The sequence below is a fragment of the Boleophthalmus pectinirostris genome, unplaced genomic scaffold (genome assembly GCF_026225935.1).
Source record: "Boleophthalmus pectinirostris isolate CB_2022bp ecotype Guang Dong unplaced genomic scaffold, ASM2622593v1 HiC_scaffold_19, whole genome shotgun sequence".
In the NCBI taxonomy this organism is placed as follows: domain Eukaryota; kingdom Metazoa; phylum Chordata; class Actinopteri; order Gobiiformes; family Gobiidae; genus Boleophthalmus; species Boleophthalmus pectinirostris.
Window position 1 is genome coordinate 23,054,807 of NW_026571140.1, and position 23,282 is coordinate 23,078,088.

The 23,282-nt window shown below is 37.6% G+C and overlaps 1 protein-coding gene across 1 annotated transcript in view; it reads left to right on the forward strand.

Annotated features, from left to right (window-relative positions):
* The first annotated feature begins 2,557 nt into the window (after window positions 1–2,557).
* smyd3 (SET and MYND domain containing 3) overlaps window positions 2,558–23,282 on the forward strand; it is a 36,320-nt gene continuing 15,595 nt past the window's right edge. The window contains exons 1-5 of the mRNA XM_055154313.1: window positions 2,558–2,655; window positions 3,462–3,525; window positions 3,623–3,730; window positions 3,856–3,913; window positions 3,994–4,145. Of these exons, the coding sequence (XP_055010288.1) occupies window positions 2,558–2,655; window positions 3,462–3,525; window positions 3,623–3,730; window positions 3,856–3,913; window positions 3,994–4,145 (480 nt within the window). The remainder of the gene's footprint in view (window positions 2,656–3,461; window positions 3,526–3,622; window positions 3,731–3,855; window positions 3,914–3,993; window positions 4,146–23,282) is intronic.

Genomic DNA, 23,282 nt, shown 5'->3' on the forward strand with positions numbered 1-23,282 from the left:
CATGAAGTAACTGCTACTGCACAGGAATTAATTATCAGGCTCCACACACCAACAGACATGCTGAGGTAAGCCCAGTGAGATGTCTGGTAGCACAAATGTACTAAGTTGACTGTTTAGGTTGCACATCCTCAGGAATATTATCCAATAATTATTATCCAAAATATTGGGAATATTATCCAAAACAAATTTAATGAATATCAATTTATTTGACCAATACTGATACAAAAAGGATCGAAAAAGGGAAGCATAGTAACACTGCTGTGTAGTGGTTGACTAAAGCCCCAGTGCTGACAGAAAAATTAAGATCTCACACACAAAGTAGAGAAGTACTAGTAAACAGGTTTTTTGTGTGAAAAATGATTTAACTGTACATCACCCCAAAACTCCAGTTTACTCACTCCAGGTATTCTTAATCTTTATAATCAAAATAAAATAATTTTGTTTGTAACTAAATTATATTTGATCAACTGTATTATTATTATTATTAAATCACTACAACCCTGTGGAAGCACAATGTTGTTGTTATTGTTGTTATTTAAAGGCAAACACAGAACTGAACTGTTGTTTCCTGTAGTCACTTTTATTATTTGTATGTTCTTGGAGCCATGACTATATTTAGAAGTGTTTTACGTATTGCTCACTAATCGTATATATTCTTGGCCTGGATAAGTCTAACCCAAAGGCTGGAGTTGGATCATTTGTTTAGTTTAAATGATGATGTCATTTTGTGTGTGTGGTCTGCCTCAGCCACACATTGGTGAACTGAAAGAACTCTGAAACATAAAGCACATCCTATTTTATCAGATCTAAAGAATATAATCTACATGTAATCTGCTCTAGAGGTGAACAGATTATCAAAATATACTAATATATCTTGAAAGTTGTTTTGAAGATATGCAAAATTAGAATGCTACAAGAAGAGCTGATTAAAAACAAAAACCTTCTTCAGGTATATGATATACATGGTGATATACATGATACCTGTATACAGTAGTTATATAGTAGGTGTATATGTGTATGGTATATAGTCATTAGACCGAAATGTTTTAAGTAATAAATGTGTGCGGGAGCTTTCTTTTTCCTGCAAGGGAAATACTGATTTTCTTACGCACCACTCGCCTACTCAGATGTGCTGAGGTGTTCTTGTAATGCAGTTATTATTTTTTGTCAATATTGTCCTCCCCATTCTGTCCCATTGTTTGTCGTTTGTACATTTTTAACAACCCTTGTATTTAAAGTGATAGAATGTAACTTTCTGGAGGTGGAAAATCAACTGCATTATTCCGTGGAAATACAACATGATACCATAGTGTGGAATATACATTGGAGGCTCTCCTCCAGGCCAAGTAAAAGTCAAGTTTTTATTTGTCAGTGTATCATCATAAACCAGAGGTCTATATCTTTAATAATAGCTTTAAAGATTTTGTTCTATAATTGTCTTAATAGTTTTCAGAGCTAAAAGTAGGTTGTAAATATTTGAAAGCTGCTGTGGTCCACATGAGCGTATCTGCGGTCATATAAGATGGATAGACTTCCTGTGGTGGTTGGCTGTGGTGCTGTGGCGGACCTGTTAGTGTGTGAATTATGTTTTGTGTTGAAGCTGCACAGAGCCTGTTTACAGCTCCCCTATCTGCTGTTATTGCTTTGTGACCCACATTGCAGGACTGTGTTTCCTTAACAGTGGGTGGCTTCCCTCTTTCAGTTAAATCTCGACCTGAATATATCTGTGTTGAAGCTTTTAAGATAGAATATAAACCCCTCTGTGACGTAAGCGAACTAATATCATATCAATTTGACTAACTCCAGTAAAGATGAAACAAGTTATAAAAATAGTTGTTGCTAGTTCTCACTACTGTAGGTATCAAGAAAGGACATAATTCATAATGGATGTAAGAATGGCCAAAATTTTTGTGTGTGCTTAACCTCATAATAATCAGCATCATGTAAAGGCAAGAAACATCTGTCAAAATTACCTTTCTGATGTTTATACTAGTATCTGTTACAAATGTGAGAGATAATATTGTTTTAGGTTAAGATTTGTAAACAAGCTGAAATTGATTTGATTGGATGTTGTGATATGAATTTTTCATTTTTATTGCAATTATTTATGTTTATTCACACCATGATAATAGCACTATTACTATTATTATCAGTGAAATCTGTTTTAAATTTTCTTCACATCATTCACTATTCCACGCGTCCACATTTATGATAGTAGATTAAGTAGGTAGTAAATTAAGCTGATATCACTTATTTTTGCTTCTGAAATCCTCATGAATAGTTTTTAAGATCATGTTGAGACCTGAGTAATCATCACTGAATAATCCATTAATTGTTGCATCTCTACATTTAAACTTTCCACTGGACTGCTTGATGTGATTGTGTATCACTTAGGATGTTAGTCAGTTGCCTTCTTGGCTGCTTTAGTGGTAGTCTCTGGCTGTAATTGGCTTGAGTGAAGCCAGCGGTCACTGGGCTCAGGCTAGTTATCAGACTGACAGCAGAACTGAGGACAGCAGTGTCACTACAAGCAACACTATGCTTTCAGAAGCAGGAAATGCACAGCGCGACAAAAACACCAGAAGAAGACACGCAGATTGAACTCGCAGTCTATTGGACGACCATAGAGCTCAGTGACTTTGATGCACTGTGGCAGTGAGACAAGAGTCTGATGTACTCCCTTTTAGATGACAGTCTGATCAAGCAGGAAATAGATGAGATCTCTAGAAGAGGCATGTATAAGAGCAAATAGATTGTTGCCCAACTGATCAAAGTAACCTGTATTATATTTCACACCTCAAAATGATTGAAGATCCCCATACACACCATTGATCATATATCGCATTAGTAATGAGTTAATATCCAGAGACTCCACATCTAGGGCTTGTTCTGTTGAACAACACATTCTATGACTGGTACTATATAGGTCTTGCCGTCATTTATAACACAAGAAGAGTTGACACAATAGAGCAATTCCACCAGCTATATAGTTCTGACCAAGCCTAGCTCAACGCTTGGTGCTGCACTGCTATTGCCCAGTGCTACTGCAAGTTGCCGCATTGAAGAATGGGTCAAATGCAGAGGAAACTTTCTAAGAAGACTCCAGCACACTATTTCATTCTTGATGTCATGAAGATACTTTTGAAACTCTAGTCTTCTTACAAAGTTTACAGCTAGAGTAAGTGCCTCTTCTCCTGCGCTCTGTTTGCCCAGTGCTGTATTGCGGAGTTCACCCAGAAATCAAATGCAGAGGTGAAATGACCACGGACAATAAAGTATATCTTACCTTAAACATCAACAACAGGTTTATACCATCCAAGGGTGAGGTAAGAATGACTGGTTTCATTTGAGGTTTTTTTAAAGGCTAGCATTTTGTCTCAGATATATTTCCTCACCTGTCTCACTAAATCTCTGCTGACACGTTTTGCTCTATTGAAGTAATCCTTTTCTCCCTCTTTCAGACATGAGACCTTGTTGAGGTGCTCCCAGTGTAAAATGGCTCACTACTGCAATAACACATGCCAGGTATAACATGTACTTGTGTCCTCTTGTGTGTGTGTGTGTGTGTGTGTGTGTGAGTTTTTTCTGAGTTTCAATTTGTTGGAATGGTCTTTTGCTGCAGAAACAAGCCTGGTCTGTCCATAAGAGTGAGTGCAAATGTCTGAGGAGTATCTTGCCCAGAATACCCACTGACTCAGTACGTCTAGCAGCAAGAATCATCTTTGCCATGGTAAGATTTCAGACTGTGCTAATTTTCAAGAATATTAAATTACATAATATAATATCCTTATTCAGGCCTAGTTAAAAAAAATGGCAATAAAGTGCAAAATCGTAGTTTGAATCTTGTGTCCACAGTGTGCATCTTCTAAGGGCAATAGTGAGGAACTTTACACCTTCGAAGAACACAAATCACGTAAGTTTGTATTAAATTACTGCATAAATTGCATCTGTGTGAATGTTTAAGTGTGTTAAACAAATCAACCTTTTTGACAGATCTGACCTCGATGTCTGAACAGAAGAAAGAAGGTCTGTCCCAGCTGGCATCCATGTTACAATTGTATCTCCAACAGGAAGTCCCTACACTGGATCAAGCCTCATCATTTCTGCCCCCCTCTTGTCAAGACCCCCTGGGCCTCATGGGAAAGGTAAGACATTTAACAAAAAAGTTTCATTGTAAGTTTAGTTTGTATCTGATAATTTTTCTCATCTGGTGTTTGGATCTTCCCAGCATTTGTGATGAGTTCCCGTTGTGAGTCTATTCCCAGAATAACTCAAGGTCTGATCCTCATAAAACACACCAGCTGCTCTTGTTACATTGAAACCACAAAATCATTACATGGCCCAGGTTGTGTTCCCGTAGAGATAACTTATCTCTTTTTTCTAGTCACTCTATTCTTTAGTTTATTCACAAATTTGTTTGAAATAATCGTAATTTCAATTATGAGCCACAATTAGGATTATAATCGTAGCCCTACATGCAAGAGATGGGTTTTTAAAATTTAAATCCTCCTTTGTACTGTCAAATCAAAATTCTAATTTCAGCTGTCGCGATTACAAAAATCATTCTTGGAAATGTGATATTTTTCACAAATCATGCTGCCAAGACTGTAGCTGTGGCTGTGGTTTTCATAAGACTTACTGATTTCTGCGTAATTTGAAGTTGCTAGTTTCTTCCATGACAAACTAATTGGTCTTCTATTTTGTTTTTTTTTAGCACTTTTTAACAAATGGAGTGGTTTAGTCAGCAGTTGTTTGTGATTGCCATGTTTACATCTGCAAAAACGAAAGCACGCACCAAAGGGAAAATGTACCAGGGCTTGATTTAACTGGTCAAAATGACATATATTTGGAAACGCTCTCGGATCGGACTTGTAGGCTGTTTGTGTATTTGTGTGAGTGATGTGTGCTCCGAGAATTAGTCGAAGCGTTGAGAAAACTGGAAAGCTGCTGATTAATGGAGTTGGAGATACCAGAGGGAATTCTCCTCCATTTTGAAAGGGATGAAAGGCCCACAACACTGAGTAGATTAAAGAGAGGGGGGCGGTGAGATGAAGAAGGGTAGACAGATTTAAGAGGTCAGGAATGGAAGCATGTCCAGTTTATGTCCCATTATACCGCATTTCTTTTAGTTCAAAGCATATTTATGATGATAACTACTGGATTCTATAATGCTACTTTAAGTAAATTAATTTGCCACCATATCTACTATCTTTGCTAACGTTTGATTAATTGAATTGCTTCCCTGCTCCCACAATTCACTGAAGATCTCTACACCCTCTCCAACCTCCGCTCTCACTGCCTACTGTTGATATATCAGTTGGCACAGGCTGATATTTGTTCTGGGTGACCTGCAGCCTAAAAATAATTGTAGAGCTTTATTTGATCACTTTAGAGCAAGGAGATAACTGCTGAAAATTTGACTAGGCTACTCTCTTATGGGTGTGTGGTGAAAAGAGGGCTTTGGAGTCTTATTAAATTTTAATTACATAAGTAGGGAAAAATTATAAAAATCACTCATACATAGCCTATAAATATTGGCAGAACTTATCAGCCATCGGTTTGTCTGGATTCTAAACTATCTACCTCAACAGTATATCGGCATCAGCCATAAAAAAATAAATAAATCCGTCGGTATTTGAGGTTATATTCAGTTTCTTTTTTGATGATCTTCCAATTTCAGGTGAGGGGATCTAAAATTCTTGTCCTCCAAAATAAAATATGAAATTCCTCTTGGCCATTCATGTTCTGCAAGACTTCTGCCCCTGTATCCAACATGGTGTTTAATTTCCTGCCAATAGGAGGCACTGTGGCAGTTCTCTTCACTTACCTTTAGAAGTGAGATGGCCTTGGTCAGCCGCATCCCTCCTCTCAGCTCTCTGTATGTTTTCATGTACATATTGTTTGCTGTGTCTGCTCTCATGTTCTGTAAGCCCGTCTCTACTGCCCTGGCCTTTCTATTCCTGTCCTACAATCCCCCATTACATCTATGTGCTCATTATTCTTCCTATAACGTAAAACTCTCTCTCTCTTTCTATCCACTCCACTCAGCTTACCTCTCCTCTGCCCCCTTTGCCCTTTTGCTCTTTTTCTATTTAATGGCTCTGGTACATAACAAATAACAAATGTGAACTTTATTACAGTGTGCTAAACAAAATAGCTCATTATAATGTGTGTTTGGTCTTAAAAGTGTATTCTTTTTTGTACTCTGAAGTTATAAACATTGTTCTTTATGCTAATAGCTTCTGCACACATGAAGTAGAAGCACACAGCATCATTACTGTTCTTAATATCCCCAGGAGGGCCAGTGGAGGTACAGTGGATAGAGAGAGGGGAGAGGGGAATAGGGGGAAGAGAGGAGAATGAGAGTGTGAGAGACTCAGGGAGAGAAAGTGAGAGGGGAGACAGAGAAAGTAGAGAGAGGGAGAGAGGTTGAGAGAGAGAGGAGAAGGGGGGCAGTGAGAGGCGAGATGGGCAAAGGGAGGGGAAAGAGAAAGAGGGGGAAGCTGGGTAAGCAAGGGATGTGGGAGAAAGGGGGGAAATGAAAGGTAGAGAGAGTAGAAAGAGGGGGGAAGAAAGACAGAGGAGCGTGGAGCTTATAGTAGTAAGTGTATGAGAAGTGTGTGTTGGTCACACTGCAGTGGTGCAATAAGCAGTGACAGATGAGAGCTGGTTTCAGTGCATTTTATTGCCTCCCTCGAGCAACTTCCCTTTATAAAAAATGAGTGTTACATGTCTTTTGCTGTGTTTCTCCTAATGCGGTATTAGATGTTTCCTTTTTGGATCCTGTATGGAATATGTGTGTGGGGACATGTGGATGTATATTCCTGGAGTCCATTATGCTTTTCATTGTTTCTTGTCACATTTGCAACATAAGGCCTATTTTCCTGTGTACTCAACCTGACCCATGTGTTACATCATAAGAACAAGCTCTGCCTCTGCTAAAGCCGATCCTATACCCTCTCATCGACACATTTAGCTGATCAAAAGTGACAATCCTTCCTCCTTTACTACTCCCTTAAATTAAATTCCCCATAGTAGCACATATAAAGGTTAATATTATCTTAAAGCAATACCACCTTTACAAAAAGAAATTAAATGAGTTTTGGTTGAGGATTTATATAAAAACTCATGCTTCAATGTAACAGATATAAAAACAACTCATAGGCACACTGTTGGCTATCCTTTTCTCTTTTATATGTACAATGGCTTAGAAAGGTCATGCCATAGAAGGAGTCATATGTATATAAAATTTGGTGTGACAACGCAGACATTTTCATTACCTTTTCATATAATTGCTCTTAATAATAACTTTGCATTGCTGTTGAAAGCTGTGTGAAATATCACGACAAATGAGAGCACAGTGGTCAAGAAGACACATTGTTGAATGAGACTTTTATACCAGCTCACTCATTTGACCATAGAGGAAGGATGCTCTTGTACGTGCTATATTGTTTGTAAGCTGTAGATGTCATTTATCATCATGAGGTTACAATGCACACACACATATATTGGATTTGTATGTACCTGCTAAATGCTACACTGGCTCTACCCTGATTTACCTCCAAAAATGAGAGTAATTTTTGATTTATTGTGGTTTTATAGTTGCCTAAAGTTTTGGTTGTTCTGTTTTGCAGCCTGTTTGGTACTGCGAGTTGTAATAAAGCATGCATTTAACTGCCTTGTTGTGTCTTATGTGTAGGAGTAATTTATTCTCTTCACATTTTCTACCCATCTGTTTTGCGACTAAATAAGAATGTAAATATTCTATTTCATAAGTAATGCAAAAGTCATTTTACTGTTAAATAGTTTTCACTTTATTTAAAAGTCCTATATAAGCAGTAGTTTTCAACTTAACACCTGCCTTTTACCATTCAGTTCAGTAGAGATTGGTATTTTGAGGGTTGAAATTATGTGTTTTCAGGAAAACTCCCACACACTGTCTCACTCCTGGCTTTCTTTTATTGATACAACTTTTCGGTCCCTCAGACATTCATCAGGGCTGAAATTATTCAAATGATTTTAGTGATGGTGCATGGAGCTCAAAAACGCAGTATTCTTGTATTACTACATGACTATACAAGGTGGAAGAAAATGTTTTCTGTTTGAGAGAAGAATTCAGCCTAAATATATAGGTTTTGTGAATTAAAAGTGTGTGAATGAAACAAAACACAACTCCAGGTGTGTTTGTAATGAGGAAACAACATTACAACCTAGATCAGAAAATAGGGTAATGTGGGCCCTTTAAGAGGACGCATAAATATACATGTGTTTATATGGATTCAGATCCTGGCCACAAAGATGGGTAGGTCACCTTAACTGGGAGGAGTGAGTCCCTCTGGATTCCCTGGAGGCGCTGGAGGAGTCATAGATATCAGATCTCTGAGCTAGGGTTCATAGTTGGTCTGCATTTTCGCAGTGTCTAGTTTTGCTCAGTATAATCTTTGTGCATGTTTTTATGTTGATATGCTCAGCCTTATCTCTCTAATATTTCTCCCTGGTCTACCATTGTTGCTGGCACTGCCACAGGCGATACCTAATTAGCTTAGCCTTCCACATACACACTCATACACAGCTTAGTGTAATGGCTTAAGTCTGTCATAAATGCCTGTATAATAGAAAGCGAGAATAAAACCATTTGTGTAATTGACTTGCATTGGCAGCATGTCTGTGGGCTTACGAGAAAGGAGGATGGGAAAGGGCCTAAAGTGAAATAAGTAAAGACAGAAGGAAGTCAGGCAGAGGATAAGACATGGTGCCAATTAAACACACAGTGGTTTGGAGATGGTAACCTCAGATAAGCAAACTGGGTAAAATGTTGACCAAGATTTCAAAAAAGCACACACAGTTTATTTATTTTCTTTCCCACAAGTTGTTGTATCAAAAGTTATATAATCTGCATTGATTGCTTAAGTTTGGTGTGTTGGTGTATGTTGATGGCAAGTTTTGGGGTGTGGTTGACTTAATGAACAACCTCTTTCTTCAACACAGATGCTATCTCTGTCATCTGAATTATTCTTCTTTGTTGATTTTCTCCTTGTGTTGTCCCAAACATTTACTGTAATTACTGTTCTTTGGTCTCATAAGATCACAGACAGAGCTGGCGATATCCAGACCAAAGTGTATGTGTGTTTTTCCATTCTTGAGACTAAACATCTTGAAAGTGGTGTTATCTGCATCATTCTGTCCCAGGAGGTGTCTCCTGCTTATGCTATAATATGGAGTCTGCAGCAAAGACAAATAGAAAACAGTCTTCCTGTTGAAAACATGCTCTGAGGAACACAACTCTTAATCACAACATTTTTAAAGGTGCACTTTGTAACTTTCTTGGTGAAGGATCAGTTGGGGATACTATTGCTTTGCCTGTAATGTTCCACAATAAGGCATTAAACTCAAAATGGATAAGGTTAATGGCATACTGTGGGACCTTACAAGTAAACCATTAACATCTTCGTGGAGACATTGCTATCAGGTGAATTATTGGAGTACTTCTTGTTGTTGATTTATTTTTCTGTTTGGATATCATATAGTTCGTAGAGCGTCTCATGTGACAATAATGGCATTGGTGTTTATGTATAAACATAAATATGAGACATAAAACATTTTATGATTTTCTCTTTGTGTAATCAAGAGATGGAGACCCTTTTAATTGATTTCATCCTTGATAAAGATAAGATCGGAAAGAGCGGTTATATCCCCAGCCACTTTCATGTCAACAGGATTTGAATAACAACAACCTTTTTATTCAGGGTCTCATCAATTACCTTTTTTTCTCTCCTTAATTGCAGCATCTTTTTAAGCCACAAATGTATTGAGGAGCCTGCATCTTAGACAACTTGACTTTGATTTTCTTTTCATTTACATTTATGGTAATTAGACATGTATAATAATTCATAATAACAACATTAACAGTTTTGGTATGGATTGACTGGATAGAATGTAATGGACCCAGGTCAGTTTTACTTTTATTATTAAACAAAGCAAATCATCATTGTGTTAAATGGATAAATCACTCAACTTTTCTGCATTAATAATTGGTGTGTGAAGTTGTGAAAGCATTTATATTTAGCAATGACTAGCTGTCACATAGTTTCTCTCCACTGTATTCAGGTTTGAGTGGGCTCTCATCCACCCACCTGCTGTACTCCTGTCTTTTTCGATGGCCATTAGCACTTTAGGCAAACGTTGGAAATATTCTGCCTGTGGACACCTCAGTCTGATTTAACTGAATATTAACAAGTTTTCTCTGAGTTCACTGCTTTCTGTCTCCTCCTCTCTGTCGAACATCATAAATACTAAACCTTCACTTGTGGACAGAGGCAGCCTTACTGCCGCTCAGTGTGTCCATGAATTTCTTGCCAAGTTTTAAAGAGTAAATTTGCATACAGAGCCCACAGTAAGGCAGTGTTTTCCTCCTTATTACTAAGTATTATTTTTAGCATCCACAGCAGTCGTCAGTGTTTTATGGACTTAATCTGTTGTTCCATTGTTAGTGTTCTGGTGGTTTATGCTCCTGGGTTTAGTGGGCATTCAAGCTTAGCTTCCTCTTGTTAAACAGCAAGTGCCTACAATAAACATAAATATTCAGAGGATGTACGCAAACACACTATCTACGTTCTCCGAAGCCATTATTTCTGTAGTAGAGACTATTTGGCATTTTTTGCACGGATGCTATTGGATATTAACAATTAACTTGGCTATAATAAATGCTTTAAATATACTAACTGATAGTTGAATAACATAACCTGCCTCACATGTAGGGACAGACCTTACATTCATTTATATATGTTTATTATTATTGCCGTATAACCTTACATTTACAGAATTACTTGTTGCAAATAAAACAAAAACTTCATCTGATATATAATATATTTCATTGAGTTACCCTATATTTAAACTGACCGCCTTTATCTGTGCCAGTCTTGGATCAGTCATTCAGTTCCTAATGAATGATTGGACTCACGCCTAAGTGCAGATGAATAGTGATGGAGAGAGTGGGAGGGGCAGATGACAGGAGGAGGACAAAACACAAACACAGCCCTCCCAGTGGAACAGTACATCTAACATCACCTAATTACAACTGGGAGCTGCTTTAATTGACTCCTACAGCTAACCCCCAAGTGTCCAAGTGTTTCCCTGCATCTGCAAAGGAGAGAGCAAGACTATTTCACCCGTTTAATGAAGAACTATATGGCCTCTTTTGGTTTGAACATGTATTATGCATAGTCAATTTAATATGGCATGGTTGTTCATTGATTTTAAATGAGTGTAATTGTGTGCTATGCCTACAAATGAAGATAAAAAAAAAACAAAAAAAAACATACAATGCAAGATGTGGTTCATCAGAAATTTGTCGCCTTTGGTTTGTTGTCTCTACAATGTTCTACATTAAGGAAAGTAAATTCAGAAGTGTGCTAAAGATTGTATTTAAATATGTTAAACTAAGAATGGAGAAGACATCCATGATGAACACCCAAAAACTATCCTTTGAGACTGGAGTAAGTGTGCTAGCTGGAGAAAGCTGAAGGAAAGAAAGCAGACCTATGAAATACCTTCCGACCACCTATAAGCATACCCCACCCTTGGATTTTCAAAACAAAAAACAAGAGTTACTTCTGAGTGTTTATGAGAAGGGGCACAAGGAAGTACACAAACAGCAGTTGTAGCTGAATCTAAAAAGTGCCAAAATATCACTTTATATCCTTGTTTTACTAATCATGAGCCACATGCAGACAGCTAAAGTGCACTTGACTGAGAAACAGTCAACCAAAAAATATTTGCTCATGTCCTTTCCCAGTAACAGCTGTCCACTTTCACAGTAGTTTTTCCTGTATAGACTGTGCAGTTTTAATAGCACACAGCAGTCAGCTCCTGATGCCAGCCAAAGCCATGTAGTGTCCAACAGTAACACAGTGCCGCATCAGTGTGGGCAGTAGAGCCACACTTCCATGCCAAGTTCCTTCAAGTGTCCTGTCTTCACTCCACAAGAACACAAGATGGGCGCCCTCCAGTCACTGTGTGTGTTTGTGCTCCAGTTTTATTTGCAGTCTTCTGGCTATACATGATCTAATTTTAGCCCATAAGACAAATGTGAATAGTAATGATTATCACACTCATTATAGCGGACAGGTTTGAGTGAGCACACATGCTGCCAGTGTCAAGGACGGCCCCTAGTTTCACAGGTGAGGGAGCAGACTATTTCTGCAAACAAGGAGAGAAGAGGAAAGGGATGAGGACACAAGAAGAGGAGACAAGGAGAGGGAAGGCAAGGAGAGAAGACACAAGGAGAGAGGAGGCAAGGGAGAGAATAGGCAAAGAAAGAGGAGACGAGGAGAGCGGAAGCTAGGAGAGAGGAAACAAGGAGAGGGGAGTTGAAGAGAGGAGACAAAGGGATAAGGACAGAAGGAGAGAGAAGGCAAGGAATGACAAGACAAGGAGAGGAACACTAGGAGAGAAGAGACAGACAGGAGAAAGCAGAGGACAGAAGGAAAGAGGAGATGAGGAGAGAAGAGGTGAAGATAGAGGAGGTAAGGAAAAGGGAGACAAGGAGATAGGAAGCAAGGGATAAGGACTCAAGGAGAGAAGAGACCATCAATGGCGAGGCAAGGAGAGGGGAGGCAAGGAGAGAGGAAGCTAGGAGAGAGGAAATGAGGAGAGAGAAGACAAAGGGATAAGGACAGAAGGAGAGAGAAGACAAGGAATGAGAAGGCAAAGGGGGAGGAGGCAAGAGAGGACATTTGGAAAAAAAGAGTCAAAGATGAGAAAGCAGAGGAATCAAGGATGGTGTAGGAGGTATCAGACAAAGAGGACACTGTACTTCTTGCCAATCAAAAACAAATGTGTTACCTTGTTATATTGTCCTACTTTCAACAGGAGCAGATTGGCAGAAAAACAGTGACCTCAGACTTGTTTGCAATGCATCAATCAAAAGATTCTTAGAAAAGCTGTGGTTTTGCTAATATTGTTCTACTTTGAGAAACTGGTCCACAGTTTAGAGCTCATGTTAATCTTCTCTATAGAACCATACTTATTTGCTATTATCTGCTGAATTTGCCTTTTTATCCTTCAGCTCCATTCAGTTCATATTATGATACAATATATGATGAGGTTGACATTCATATTAACAATAATTGGATTACGGTGAAAAAATAAATGCACCATAATCCTCTACTAAAAAAATTACATAGCATTTGCATCCTGCGACCGTTATCAATTTATTTATTTATTTATTTATTTCAGTTTTGAACAAATATTCTTTTGTGCTTATATAAGCAACTGCGTTTTTGCATATTTTTCCGAGTAGACCAATAAATTGTAGTTTATTTGTTCTTTAACACCCGTTTCTTCACTGTCATAGGTTGATTACACTTTTCCTCACTTTTTAAACCAGTGAAAAGCTAATTTGGTATTCCACATCCTCTATCAAACTCCTTGTCTCTCTGTGGGTGGTCTCTTCTGTGGCTGACATTTCACAGATTACAAGTTTTTGATCTGTTATTCCAGCTCACAATCCCAGATAACCACACCCTTTTGGCTCCCTCCACCCCTGCCCCCTCCCTCGCACATGCTTTCATCATACGCTAGTGCTACCATCGAATACTAGACATGTACTGCTCTAAAGGAATGGGCAATGAGCTGATAGAGCTGGGTGGTGGGGGTTGGGAATCAGGGTTCGAATGAGGAAGATGAGAAGATGACGAGATGAAGGACTAAAGTTTAGTAGGGAGATGGGAGAGCATTCCCCCTTGCTATTTTAATCATTTACAGATAAAGCACATCTGACACATCCTTTAACACTTTTGAATCACATTTGATATTGTTACCCTTTCATTTCAACCCTCATCGACAAAAATCCTCTCCATTTTGATTAACCTCTTCTCGTATTATTCTTAAGGCCCATTCAGCATGCTTCATAGTAATTGCACTATTGCTGAAAATGCATGAAATGTAAATTAGAAAGCTGCCATTTTCTCACATGCTCTTACTTCTCAGTTTTCTCTGAGGTGCAACCAGTGTTACAACAGTACTTCCTTCAAGTAACAAAATTTGCAAATATCTCCTAAGTCTATCTGACATTCTTATTAATAAATAAAATCTTGGTGCTGTACAGAATACTCTCTCTATGTGCGCATATCTAAAATATCACAAGAATTTGTTTCCGTTTTCTCTTAAATATAGTACTTTAACCTCTTCAGGTAATATTTTTGTTTATTTTGCTTCCCCATTTTGACATATTTTTGTCCCCAGTCACTTTCTTTGTAGAGGTCACCATTCACTCCTGATTCCTTAAGGGGATCCACAAATCAATAAGTCACATGGACGCACACACTCCAGAATGGCTGCCAAACAACTCTGATGTATTTTATGTTTTATCACGATTTCTCAAAATCTGTCTGTTTTCATTCCCTGATTTTTTTTTATTCCTTACCCAGCACCAACTGTTACATTTCTGCCTAAAGCTGCAGTTGTAACCAATTACTAATTACCCAGTCCTTCAGAGTTGCCAATATTCCTGGTGGCGATGGTTTTAGCTGAGGCTGATAACCTCAGTGCCATGTACAGCTGGTGTGTGTGAGCTCCACTGAGCAGAAAAAATGCTTTTCCAGCACAGTGGACATGCCATACAATCACCAGTTACTCATGTGCTGCGTTGGCTCTGTACCTTCTCACTGTACATGGTCATATCTGTTGCTTTGTAAAACTTACTACAGACCTATACAATTAACATGATGTTTTCAAGAAGTCATATAGTTAACTCTCTGTAGACTATGTATTAAAAATGTGGAATATTTCTTTTGAATGAGGTTTGAATGAAAATACATCACTTACCTCAACCAGACTGTAATAGGTATAATTCTGATGCTAATAATTCAAAATGGCTATTCAATTATCGTAATACCATTTTGATGTGGTTGTTTAGTGAAGTGTGTGAAGGCACATAGTATATCAGTGAAATCAGCATGTGATAGTGCCCTTGTTGTGGGCTCTTTGTGCGTGTCCATGCATCCCGTCATGCTGTTAGGAGCTGCAGGAAAACGCTTGCCTCCAGTCACCCACCTGCTGTTGTTGACTTCATACCAAACATATGTGTGTGCATTTTTCTGCTTTCTCACCCCTCCATGCTTTATACTCATGTTTATCATCTTGTGTCCACTCTACATTGAATGCTGTAATATTTTGGATTTGTAAATTTCAAAACTATATAGTATTTAGGGTTGTTAGAAGTATAGAAAATCAGATAAATCTATACTGAAACTATATTGAAAGTAGATACTCACTCAGTATTAAATAAGTCACATTCACAGGACAGAAATTAAACTTTTCTGAATAGCGCTAGGATGATCCCGGCCTGTGTCAAAGGTTCAAGTATAAGACAACAACAACAGACTAGTACACGCCCATGGACCACTATGGAACCTACCTGGCCGACTAAGGGATTACACAGATATAAAACCACATGGTAATATAAAAGAAATCAGTATCCGAAATTGGAATTGATTATCGAGTCTATTCCTTATTAAAATTTTGTTTGAAACTTTAGCATTGTGATTTGTGGCAACACTAGTTGTATTTATTAATTGTTTGAAATTCATTTGAGAATATACTGGAGGAGACTGGATCTCCTACCTGTATCTCAGCAAGGGTGGGCATTATCCATTTCACTCTGGACTTTAAGTTGCAGGACTTTTCCTTTCGCAACCATTCATAAAAAAAAACACACCTTTTTGTAACTGTCTAGTTTATTTCATTACTTATTAAGATACTAGCTGAACATGAAAAAAAACATCACATTTCAATTCTTGGTGACATTCCATCATAGTATTTTCAGGTTCTAGGAAGGGTTAAAATGATAATGGGCAATATATACAATTCTAGTCAGCCAGAACAGTAACTTTTAAACATATGCAATTAGAGAGCTATTAGAGAAGTCTGTGTGAGATAAGGTGACATAAGATGCAGGGGGACAGTAAGTCTTCCCTGACCTTCTGGTCTATTGTTCAGTCCCAATGGTTTCTTGTGGGACACAAAGTGCTGACACATGCCCCCTGTCTCATTGTATTTTTATTTTCTTACAGTGTCAAAGAAAGGACTTAGCTTAAGCTGTTTTATTTTGTGTTAGCAGCAATATCTATTTACATGTTGGAAGTAATCTTCATTTTAACAACATTTGGAGCGATAAAGAGAACAGGTATTATTTACATTTTTATTTTTTGTCCAAAAGAATGGTCTCCTTTTTATTCAGCCATTCACCTTCTTGCATATAGACTACTCATTCCCTTTAAAAAAAAAAAAAAAATCATTCTCTCTACATTTATGGGGTTTTGGGATGAGGACAGCAAGTGATCCTTTGTGGTTAGATTAGAAGGTCCTTTTGTGATATACCAACACACAGTGCCACCGTATGATTTATAGGCGTTGACTTTTTTTTTTCTTGTATAACTGTATCCCTATACTTTGTTCATTCGTTGCTCCTTGTTTTGTTTTTTTTCTCTCTCTTTTCTGTTTTTTCTGTAGTTCATTTATGGTTGCCCCGGGGATCTAGACAAAAATATCAACGATGAAGTTGCTTTAATGAAGTACTAACGAAGTACTTAGTTGTGGGTTATGCTGACATGAATGAGGCTTCTCCCAGGGTAACATTCAGTGCAAACATAGCTCTGTTTGTTGTATTTGCCTTGTGTTGTTTAATAAATAAACGTGTATAAATATCTGAATTATTAACTGCTTTTATGAATTACGCATGAGGAGGAGTTTGTATCATATATTTGTATCAGTGAAATTATGAATAATGCTGTGTTTGCTTTGTTTATTAGCAAAGAAAGGGCAAGCACAGTATAGGTTGCTTAAAAACCCTGCGCTATACAACTGTAGAATACCACAGTGGTTCTCCAAATATTTTAATTACTTGAGACATGTTTCTTTTATTTCTTTGTCACCAAAATAGCATTTCACATATATACACTCATTTTGAGGGCATGCTTTTCATGTTTTTTGTTTTTCAATTTTCATATTCTTAGATTAGGCAAAGTGTATTAGGGGAAAATGCTTGTACACAATAGTAATAAAAACAACAGTAACCGCCAGTAACAAGCAAATAATAAAAAGCTATAAAATATGAAGATCAAAATAATAGAGGATTTTTTTCAAAGTAAAATGTAAGTGTGCATATACAAAGAGTTGGGGTAAGGATAATACGGTGCAATAAGATTGCACTGTAGACTGGGACTTGATTTCTTGAAGTCAAAACACATTTATATAGATAGACAGATAGAGCTGCCACATAGACAAAATGTAGCAACATAGAAAATATATTTAAAATTGTAAGTTGAAATTAAAACTATAAAATGTGCTGTATTTTATTACATGATGTAATGTAGGGCACAGGCCTGGTTTGGACCCTTGAGTTCCTTTGACAATAGCTATATACAGTATTATACATTGTCACAACTGTTTATACTACATCAAGTATTGTCTGTATAACTATTAGAGATGCAGTGTTAAAAGAGTGGGTGTAGAAAGTCTGCCACAAGTAAACAATGATACAGTGTCAATGTAAAGTTTTATCTCTCTGAATTCCACCTACGGTAACCACATTTTAGATTCACTTTCAGATTAATTTGCCCTTTATTTCAAAGATGAGACAATCCATATTCCCACAGTTCACCATTATGCAAATTACTCGATTACAAGTCCGTATGCTAATGAAATGCTTAGCTTCTCTGTTCTGTGAAGGGCAAAGGCAGCTGGCTCTAAATGTGCATAAATGTATACACAGACTATGAACATAAAAGACAAACATATACTATGGATCGCAAAGCATCAACTGTTTTAGTATGGATAAAAATGCAGAATATAGTGCTCCAGTGTAAAGGTCAAGATAATCAGTTCAGTCAATCTTAACTTAAAATTCAGTCTCATTTCTCTGCAGAACAATGGTTATTGTAAATAGCTGTTACACATTACAAAAGACTGTATGGTAGTCTAGGAAGGTTGGTGTATAAATTCTTATGGGGTATTGGGTTATGGATCACTTATAGATCCTAGGACTAGATGTCGTCACACATTAGAATTTTCAGTTAGCCTAATGTTAAACCAAAAGAGATTTAAAGATGCCAAATAATAAACTTGTTCATTCAAAAGTATTCTGAAACTGTGTGATGCCACTCCAAGTTTTTTTGATACAGTATACACACATTGGATTAACTTTTCTTTTTAAATTTCGTCACACTCAGATTTTGCCCATTTTAAACACAGCTTTAATGGTGATGGAGTCATTATTATTTGGATGAGTATTGACTAAACACTATCTGAGCTATAAAAAACACCATTACCAGCACACTGATTTTGCTCAAAGCACACATGAGTACACACAGGGGTATAGCTGCGCTGTTGTGGGCCAGATCGTAATGTGCCATTTTTGAACGTAAACACAGACACCACTGCACACACATAATAGACACACAATACACAGGAAGCACACACAGATAATTGGATGAAACATTTGGCCTTTAACCTGCCGGTCATCCTGGAGAGGGTGATAATTGTGCTTTTACAACCTCAGGGAAATCTGTTCTCGTGTGTGTCTAAGGTCACCATGTCTCATAATGATATAATAGGTGGGTGTTATAGTTCTGTTGTAGGGAAGGTTTATAAGAAATGCACTAGATATTATGTGTGAAGAGAGCAGTTCAACAATGTCATGGTACCCCATCATGCCAAAAATACCCTGAACAATACATGTTTGCTTATAGTTTATTCAGTACTTAATGAGTTGTCTTTCAAAACCAAACACAAATGTCAGTCATAGTTTATTGCAGTATTCAGATTTTGCATATAATGTATGTGCCCTGCAGTCATACCTAAAGAAAATATTTACTTTTATAATAGATTGTACAACAATGCAGCAACAGCATATGTCCTTATTATGCATAGGGCATCTTCAATATAAGAAAGCAACACTGCAGTATGTTGGTTTTATTAATAAATCATAAGTATATTTGTGTTTATTTGGTCTAAAACGGAATAACATTGCATGTATGTTTAGGCCTGTACTGCTCGAGGATGCAAATGAGGCTCTGAACAGTGAAAGAAAATGCTGTGTTTGTATTTTTTCTGAGTTTTTTCACAGCAGGCTTCCACTACACCATCCTTTTCTTTTACTCCTGTTGTAGCAAGATGCAGGGTTGCAGATTCTGCATTACAAAAGTGAAGTCCTTCGAGACTAGTTTCGAGATAAGATATCAATATTCATTACAAGCATCTTGCTTGGCATTGACACGGATCACAATTGCACCTTACACCATTTCAAAATGAAGAGACTTAAACAGGCAAAAAGAGAAAGTATTAGTAGTGTTATTGAATGAGTTAGCTTTGGCACTCAGACTGGCAGAAGACATTGTGATGAAGGGCGTTGCCCATTAGTTGACATTTAAGACATGTCTTCCCCCTGGGGCCTTGACACTGGGGTGGTAGAGGTGAAGACAATGAGAGTGAAGGGGAGGATGAGAGGCCAACCTTGGCCTCTCATCGCTGCTGAGAAGGAGCTGGGGTGAGGCACAATCAGAAGTGAATGCATCTCCAATGGAGGTTTAAATTGGGCAGACTGGGCGCTGATTGGATGAGGAAGAAGTGCAGCGAGCGCCAGGGAGGAGTAATGAGGTGAAGAAGGCTGAGGAGCAGGTAAGCTCTGAAAATGCTGAGGTAGACTAGAGCAAAGTTAGGTCTTCCAGGCTAAATTTATGTAAGCTCTATTACTGCAGTAGATTGCAGATTTATAATAGGATAATGCTAATGCTAATGCTTTATTTTATTCTGGTGACAAATAACTAAATAAGTTAAAGTTACATTAAATAGTATTGTATGCTTGTGAAATCAAAGCAATAAAACAGATTTGGCATGCTAAGAACCCCCCAAGAAGCACCTTGCATAGACCCCCCACAAAGCCAGAGGGGCCCTGAAAATATAAATCATTCTCCAATAGCTCTTGCAAAAAACTTTGCTAGCAGTGTGTGCAAAATTTCCATGGATAATGCTAAATTATTTCAACAGTAAATACCCGCTCACTCACTGTAGTGTCTGCATACAAATTAAATATTAAGTCTCTATTTAGGTTAACTGAAAATACTATATAATGTGTGACAGCATGACCCCGATCTCCAAAGCAGGATATGGAAAGAGGTGGAGCTGTTACCTGGCAACCATCGCAGTGCTAATCTAATAAGTGGACCCTCAGACCTTGTACTTGCCAAGTGCTCCTCAGCCTTGGGTCTTGTTCTACATAGATCCTGTGATGTAAGCCCAGTGCTCTTGTGACATCTCTGTTTGAGTGTAGATCTCCCCGGGGAGCTGCTCTCATGTCACTCAAACCATCATTGCTTAGTGGAATTATGCAGATAGGAATACCACTGAAGAAAATGTGCACTCATTCAATGACACTGCACTAAACGCTTTAACTTATAAGTAACAAGTAAGGCACTGTTCTGTCAATGGTCCAGATTTGGTTAATGTTAATGCCTAGAAAGGGCCCTACATTCACAATATATTCACAATTCTTACTTTTCTTACTCAGTCTCTATTCCTTAGAAGTAAAATGCTTATGTATATGCTTATATGTTTAATATAGTAGTAGTAGGATGTATCAGGAATGTAATTAAATGTATGATAATGTACCCAGTATATACAAGATTTAAAAGGCAAATTACTGTCACATTAGAAAATATCCATAGTTTTGCTGGGGTGTCTTTTGATGTAAAAAGTCACTATGCAAGATAAAGATTTTTATGTATAACAATTAAATACAGATAAGTCAACTAACTTGTCAGCGACTTTCTGTGTGATCTTTAGTCCTCGATGACACTTTAATGTGAGCAGGAAGTTGTGTTTGCATAAATTGCCCAGTGGGAAACCCTTTGAGGCAGCTACAGTCAGAGAGCAGTGCCCCACGAAAAGCCTTTGATTTAAACTGCACATGAGCAGTCAAGCAGTGAAAAACAATTTCCTCCAAAGAATACTATACTGGTAGTGGTAATGCTCATTTTGTCTTCGGCCAAAAGCCATCCCTTTTCTGTGGATGTGCCCGGCCTCTGACTGCCTGCTTGGGTTTGGTCCACACATAACTGGACCTTTTATTGGCAATTTAAGAGAAAAACTGACTGCTAGAGTGGTGTTGTATCCATTACCACTCACAAATAGTACTTACATGTGGAAAATACTGGTAAAAGGTTCAGGTTAGAGTAAATTTTAGTTTTTGAAGATACATGAAAAATTTGATTAGATTAGATCAGTAAATGTGACTGTCCTTTTTGTTAAAGGCACATTTTGACTCATTTCTTGTATTATTATTATTATTTTTTTTATATCCTCCAAGGTTAGAGCTACACCAGGCCTCTGGGAGAACCAAAAGAAGCAATTGTTTTATTTGCATTTGAAGTTTTGTTGTGTAAACCCAGTATTGTGGAAGTGCTGCATTTTGCAGTCTAGTCAATATGTCCACAGTGTAATCATGGTAGTGGTGAGGATTGACATAAAAAGTGTTTTGGTTCAGCAGCTTTTACACTCAGCTTAAAATGTGCCAGTTTGACAAAAAAAAAAACAAAAAAAACATGTGAACTCCTTTGCTCATTAGTTTGGAAATGATTTAATATCAGCAGGAAATCTTTCATTAACATGCAGGCTCATGTTTGATTACAGCCTCAGGCCTGTGTGCATATGTAGGCAAAGCATCTGTATAGATTATATATGGAACATGAGGCTAATTCTGCTCTGACATAAGACATCAGGCACAAAGCAGTGTCGTATGCATTATGCATATCTTACACAATGTCTTGTTATTGTGATATTGCGAACCACTGAAGTTCACTTTTTGTTATTCTGTTAAGAGACAACAGTTTGCTAAACCAAAATGCATGAACTGTAACCTTTTTAACTTCACTGCAGCCTGCTTGAATTTCATCAGCTACAACTTTTCTCCTAACTTTATTTGAAAAAATTGCTTTAGACTTTTCCATCTCTTAATGTTTTGCTACTTCTCCTCCCTCTCCTCTCCCTCTTTTTAACATTGCTTTCACAGTTGCTTTCCTCACTGGTTTGCAACAATCAGTATTTATAATCTAAAACATGAGTGTTTCTTACTCCCCATGAGCTTTACACCCAACTGAAAAAACTGCATAACCACAAATCAAAAAACAAAACGTTGCATGTTTTGACATATTGTGCAAAGATTTTGTTTTGACCAAGACTAGATTTGAATACAACTGGTTTTCTGTGAAGCTCTAACAGTAGCGGTTTGCATCAATATAATCAGACTTTTCACTCATAGGTCAACATTAATATTAATTACAGTTTGTTTGATGATTATCCTGTCTTCTTTTCTCTCCTTTGTCTCTCAGTTTAAATGTTCCCTGTTGGGAGATATGTCATAAATATTTGATCAAAGTGTTCTCTGACTTGAATGGTTGTGACATTTAAGTGCACTGGATTCCCTCTGTTGTATTTCCTGGATTGACAGTAGTTGAAGCGTTTCCAACAACATTAAAGACACAATGCAGCTAGCAACACATTTCATCTATATGACAGGGCTAAGCTAACCAGCCGTGTGGCACGGCTTGGGCATGACAGGACCCCCAGCTTTGTTCAGTAGCAGAGCCCCAGTCATTCACTTAGAAATGCACCAGTGTTATCACAGTCATGTGATCTGTTTTGATACATACATATACAACAAACCAGTTTAGAAGAACATGACTGAAGGTCACCTGTAGGGCTGTAGTCGACAAAAAAAATTCTTGGTTGAGTAAAAACACTGATTAGCCAAAAAAGGGGCATGTTTTTAATACAGAGGGATATTGGTCTGGTTACCACTCCCTCAGGTTAGATTTATACAGTACCCTACTATCAGATTTGTTTATTTCAGTGAAGCATGTGAAACCAAGGAGCCCGTTAGGCACTCATCATTTTGAAAAGAAAAAAAACTTTTCTCACCTCAGATTAACAGAGGTTAGTGCTTTGAAGTATTATGTGTTCTGGATCCCAGGACTGAAGGTGCTGCACATAGTACTTTATAAACAGACTAAGACTTAGATAAACTTTATTGATCTAAAAGAGAAATTATTTGGACACAGTAGCTCACACATCACAATAACTATAATAACAAAGAGCAAAAATATAAATGTTAATAATCAATTCAAAATAAGTTGCAAAAATAGTAAGGGACTGGTACCAAAATAAAAAATATAGAAATGTCGTAAATGTATCTTGGCTATATACAAGAGTTGTTAAGGAGAAACAAC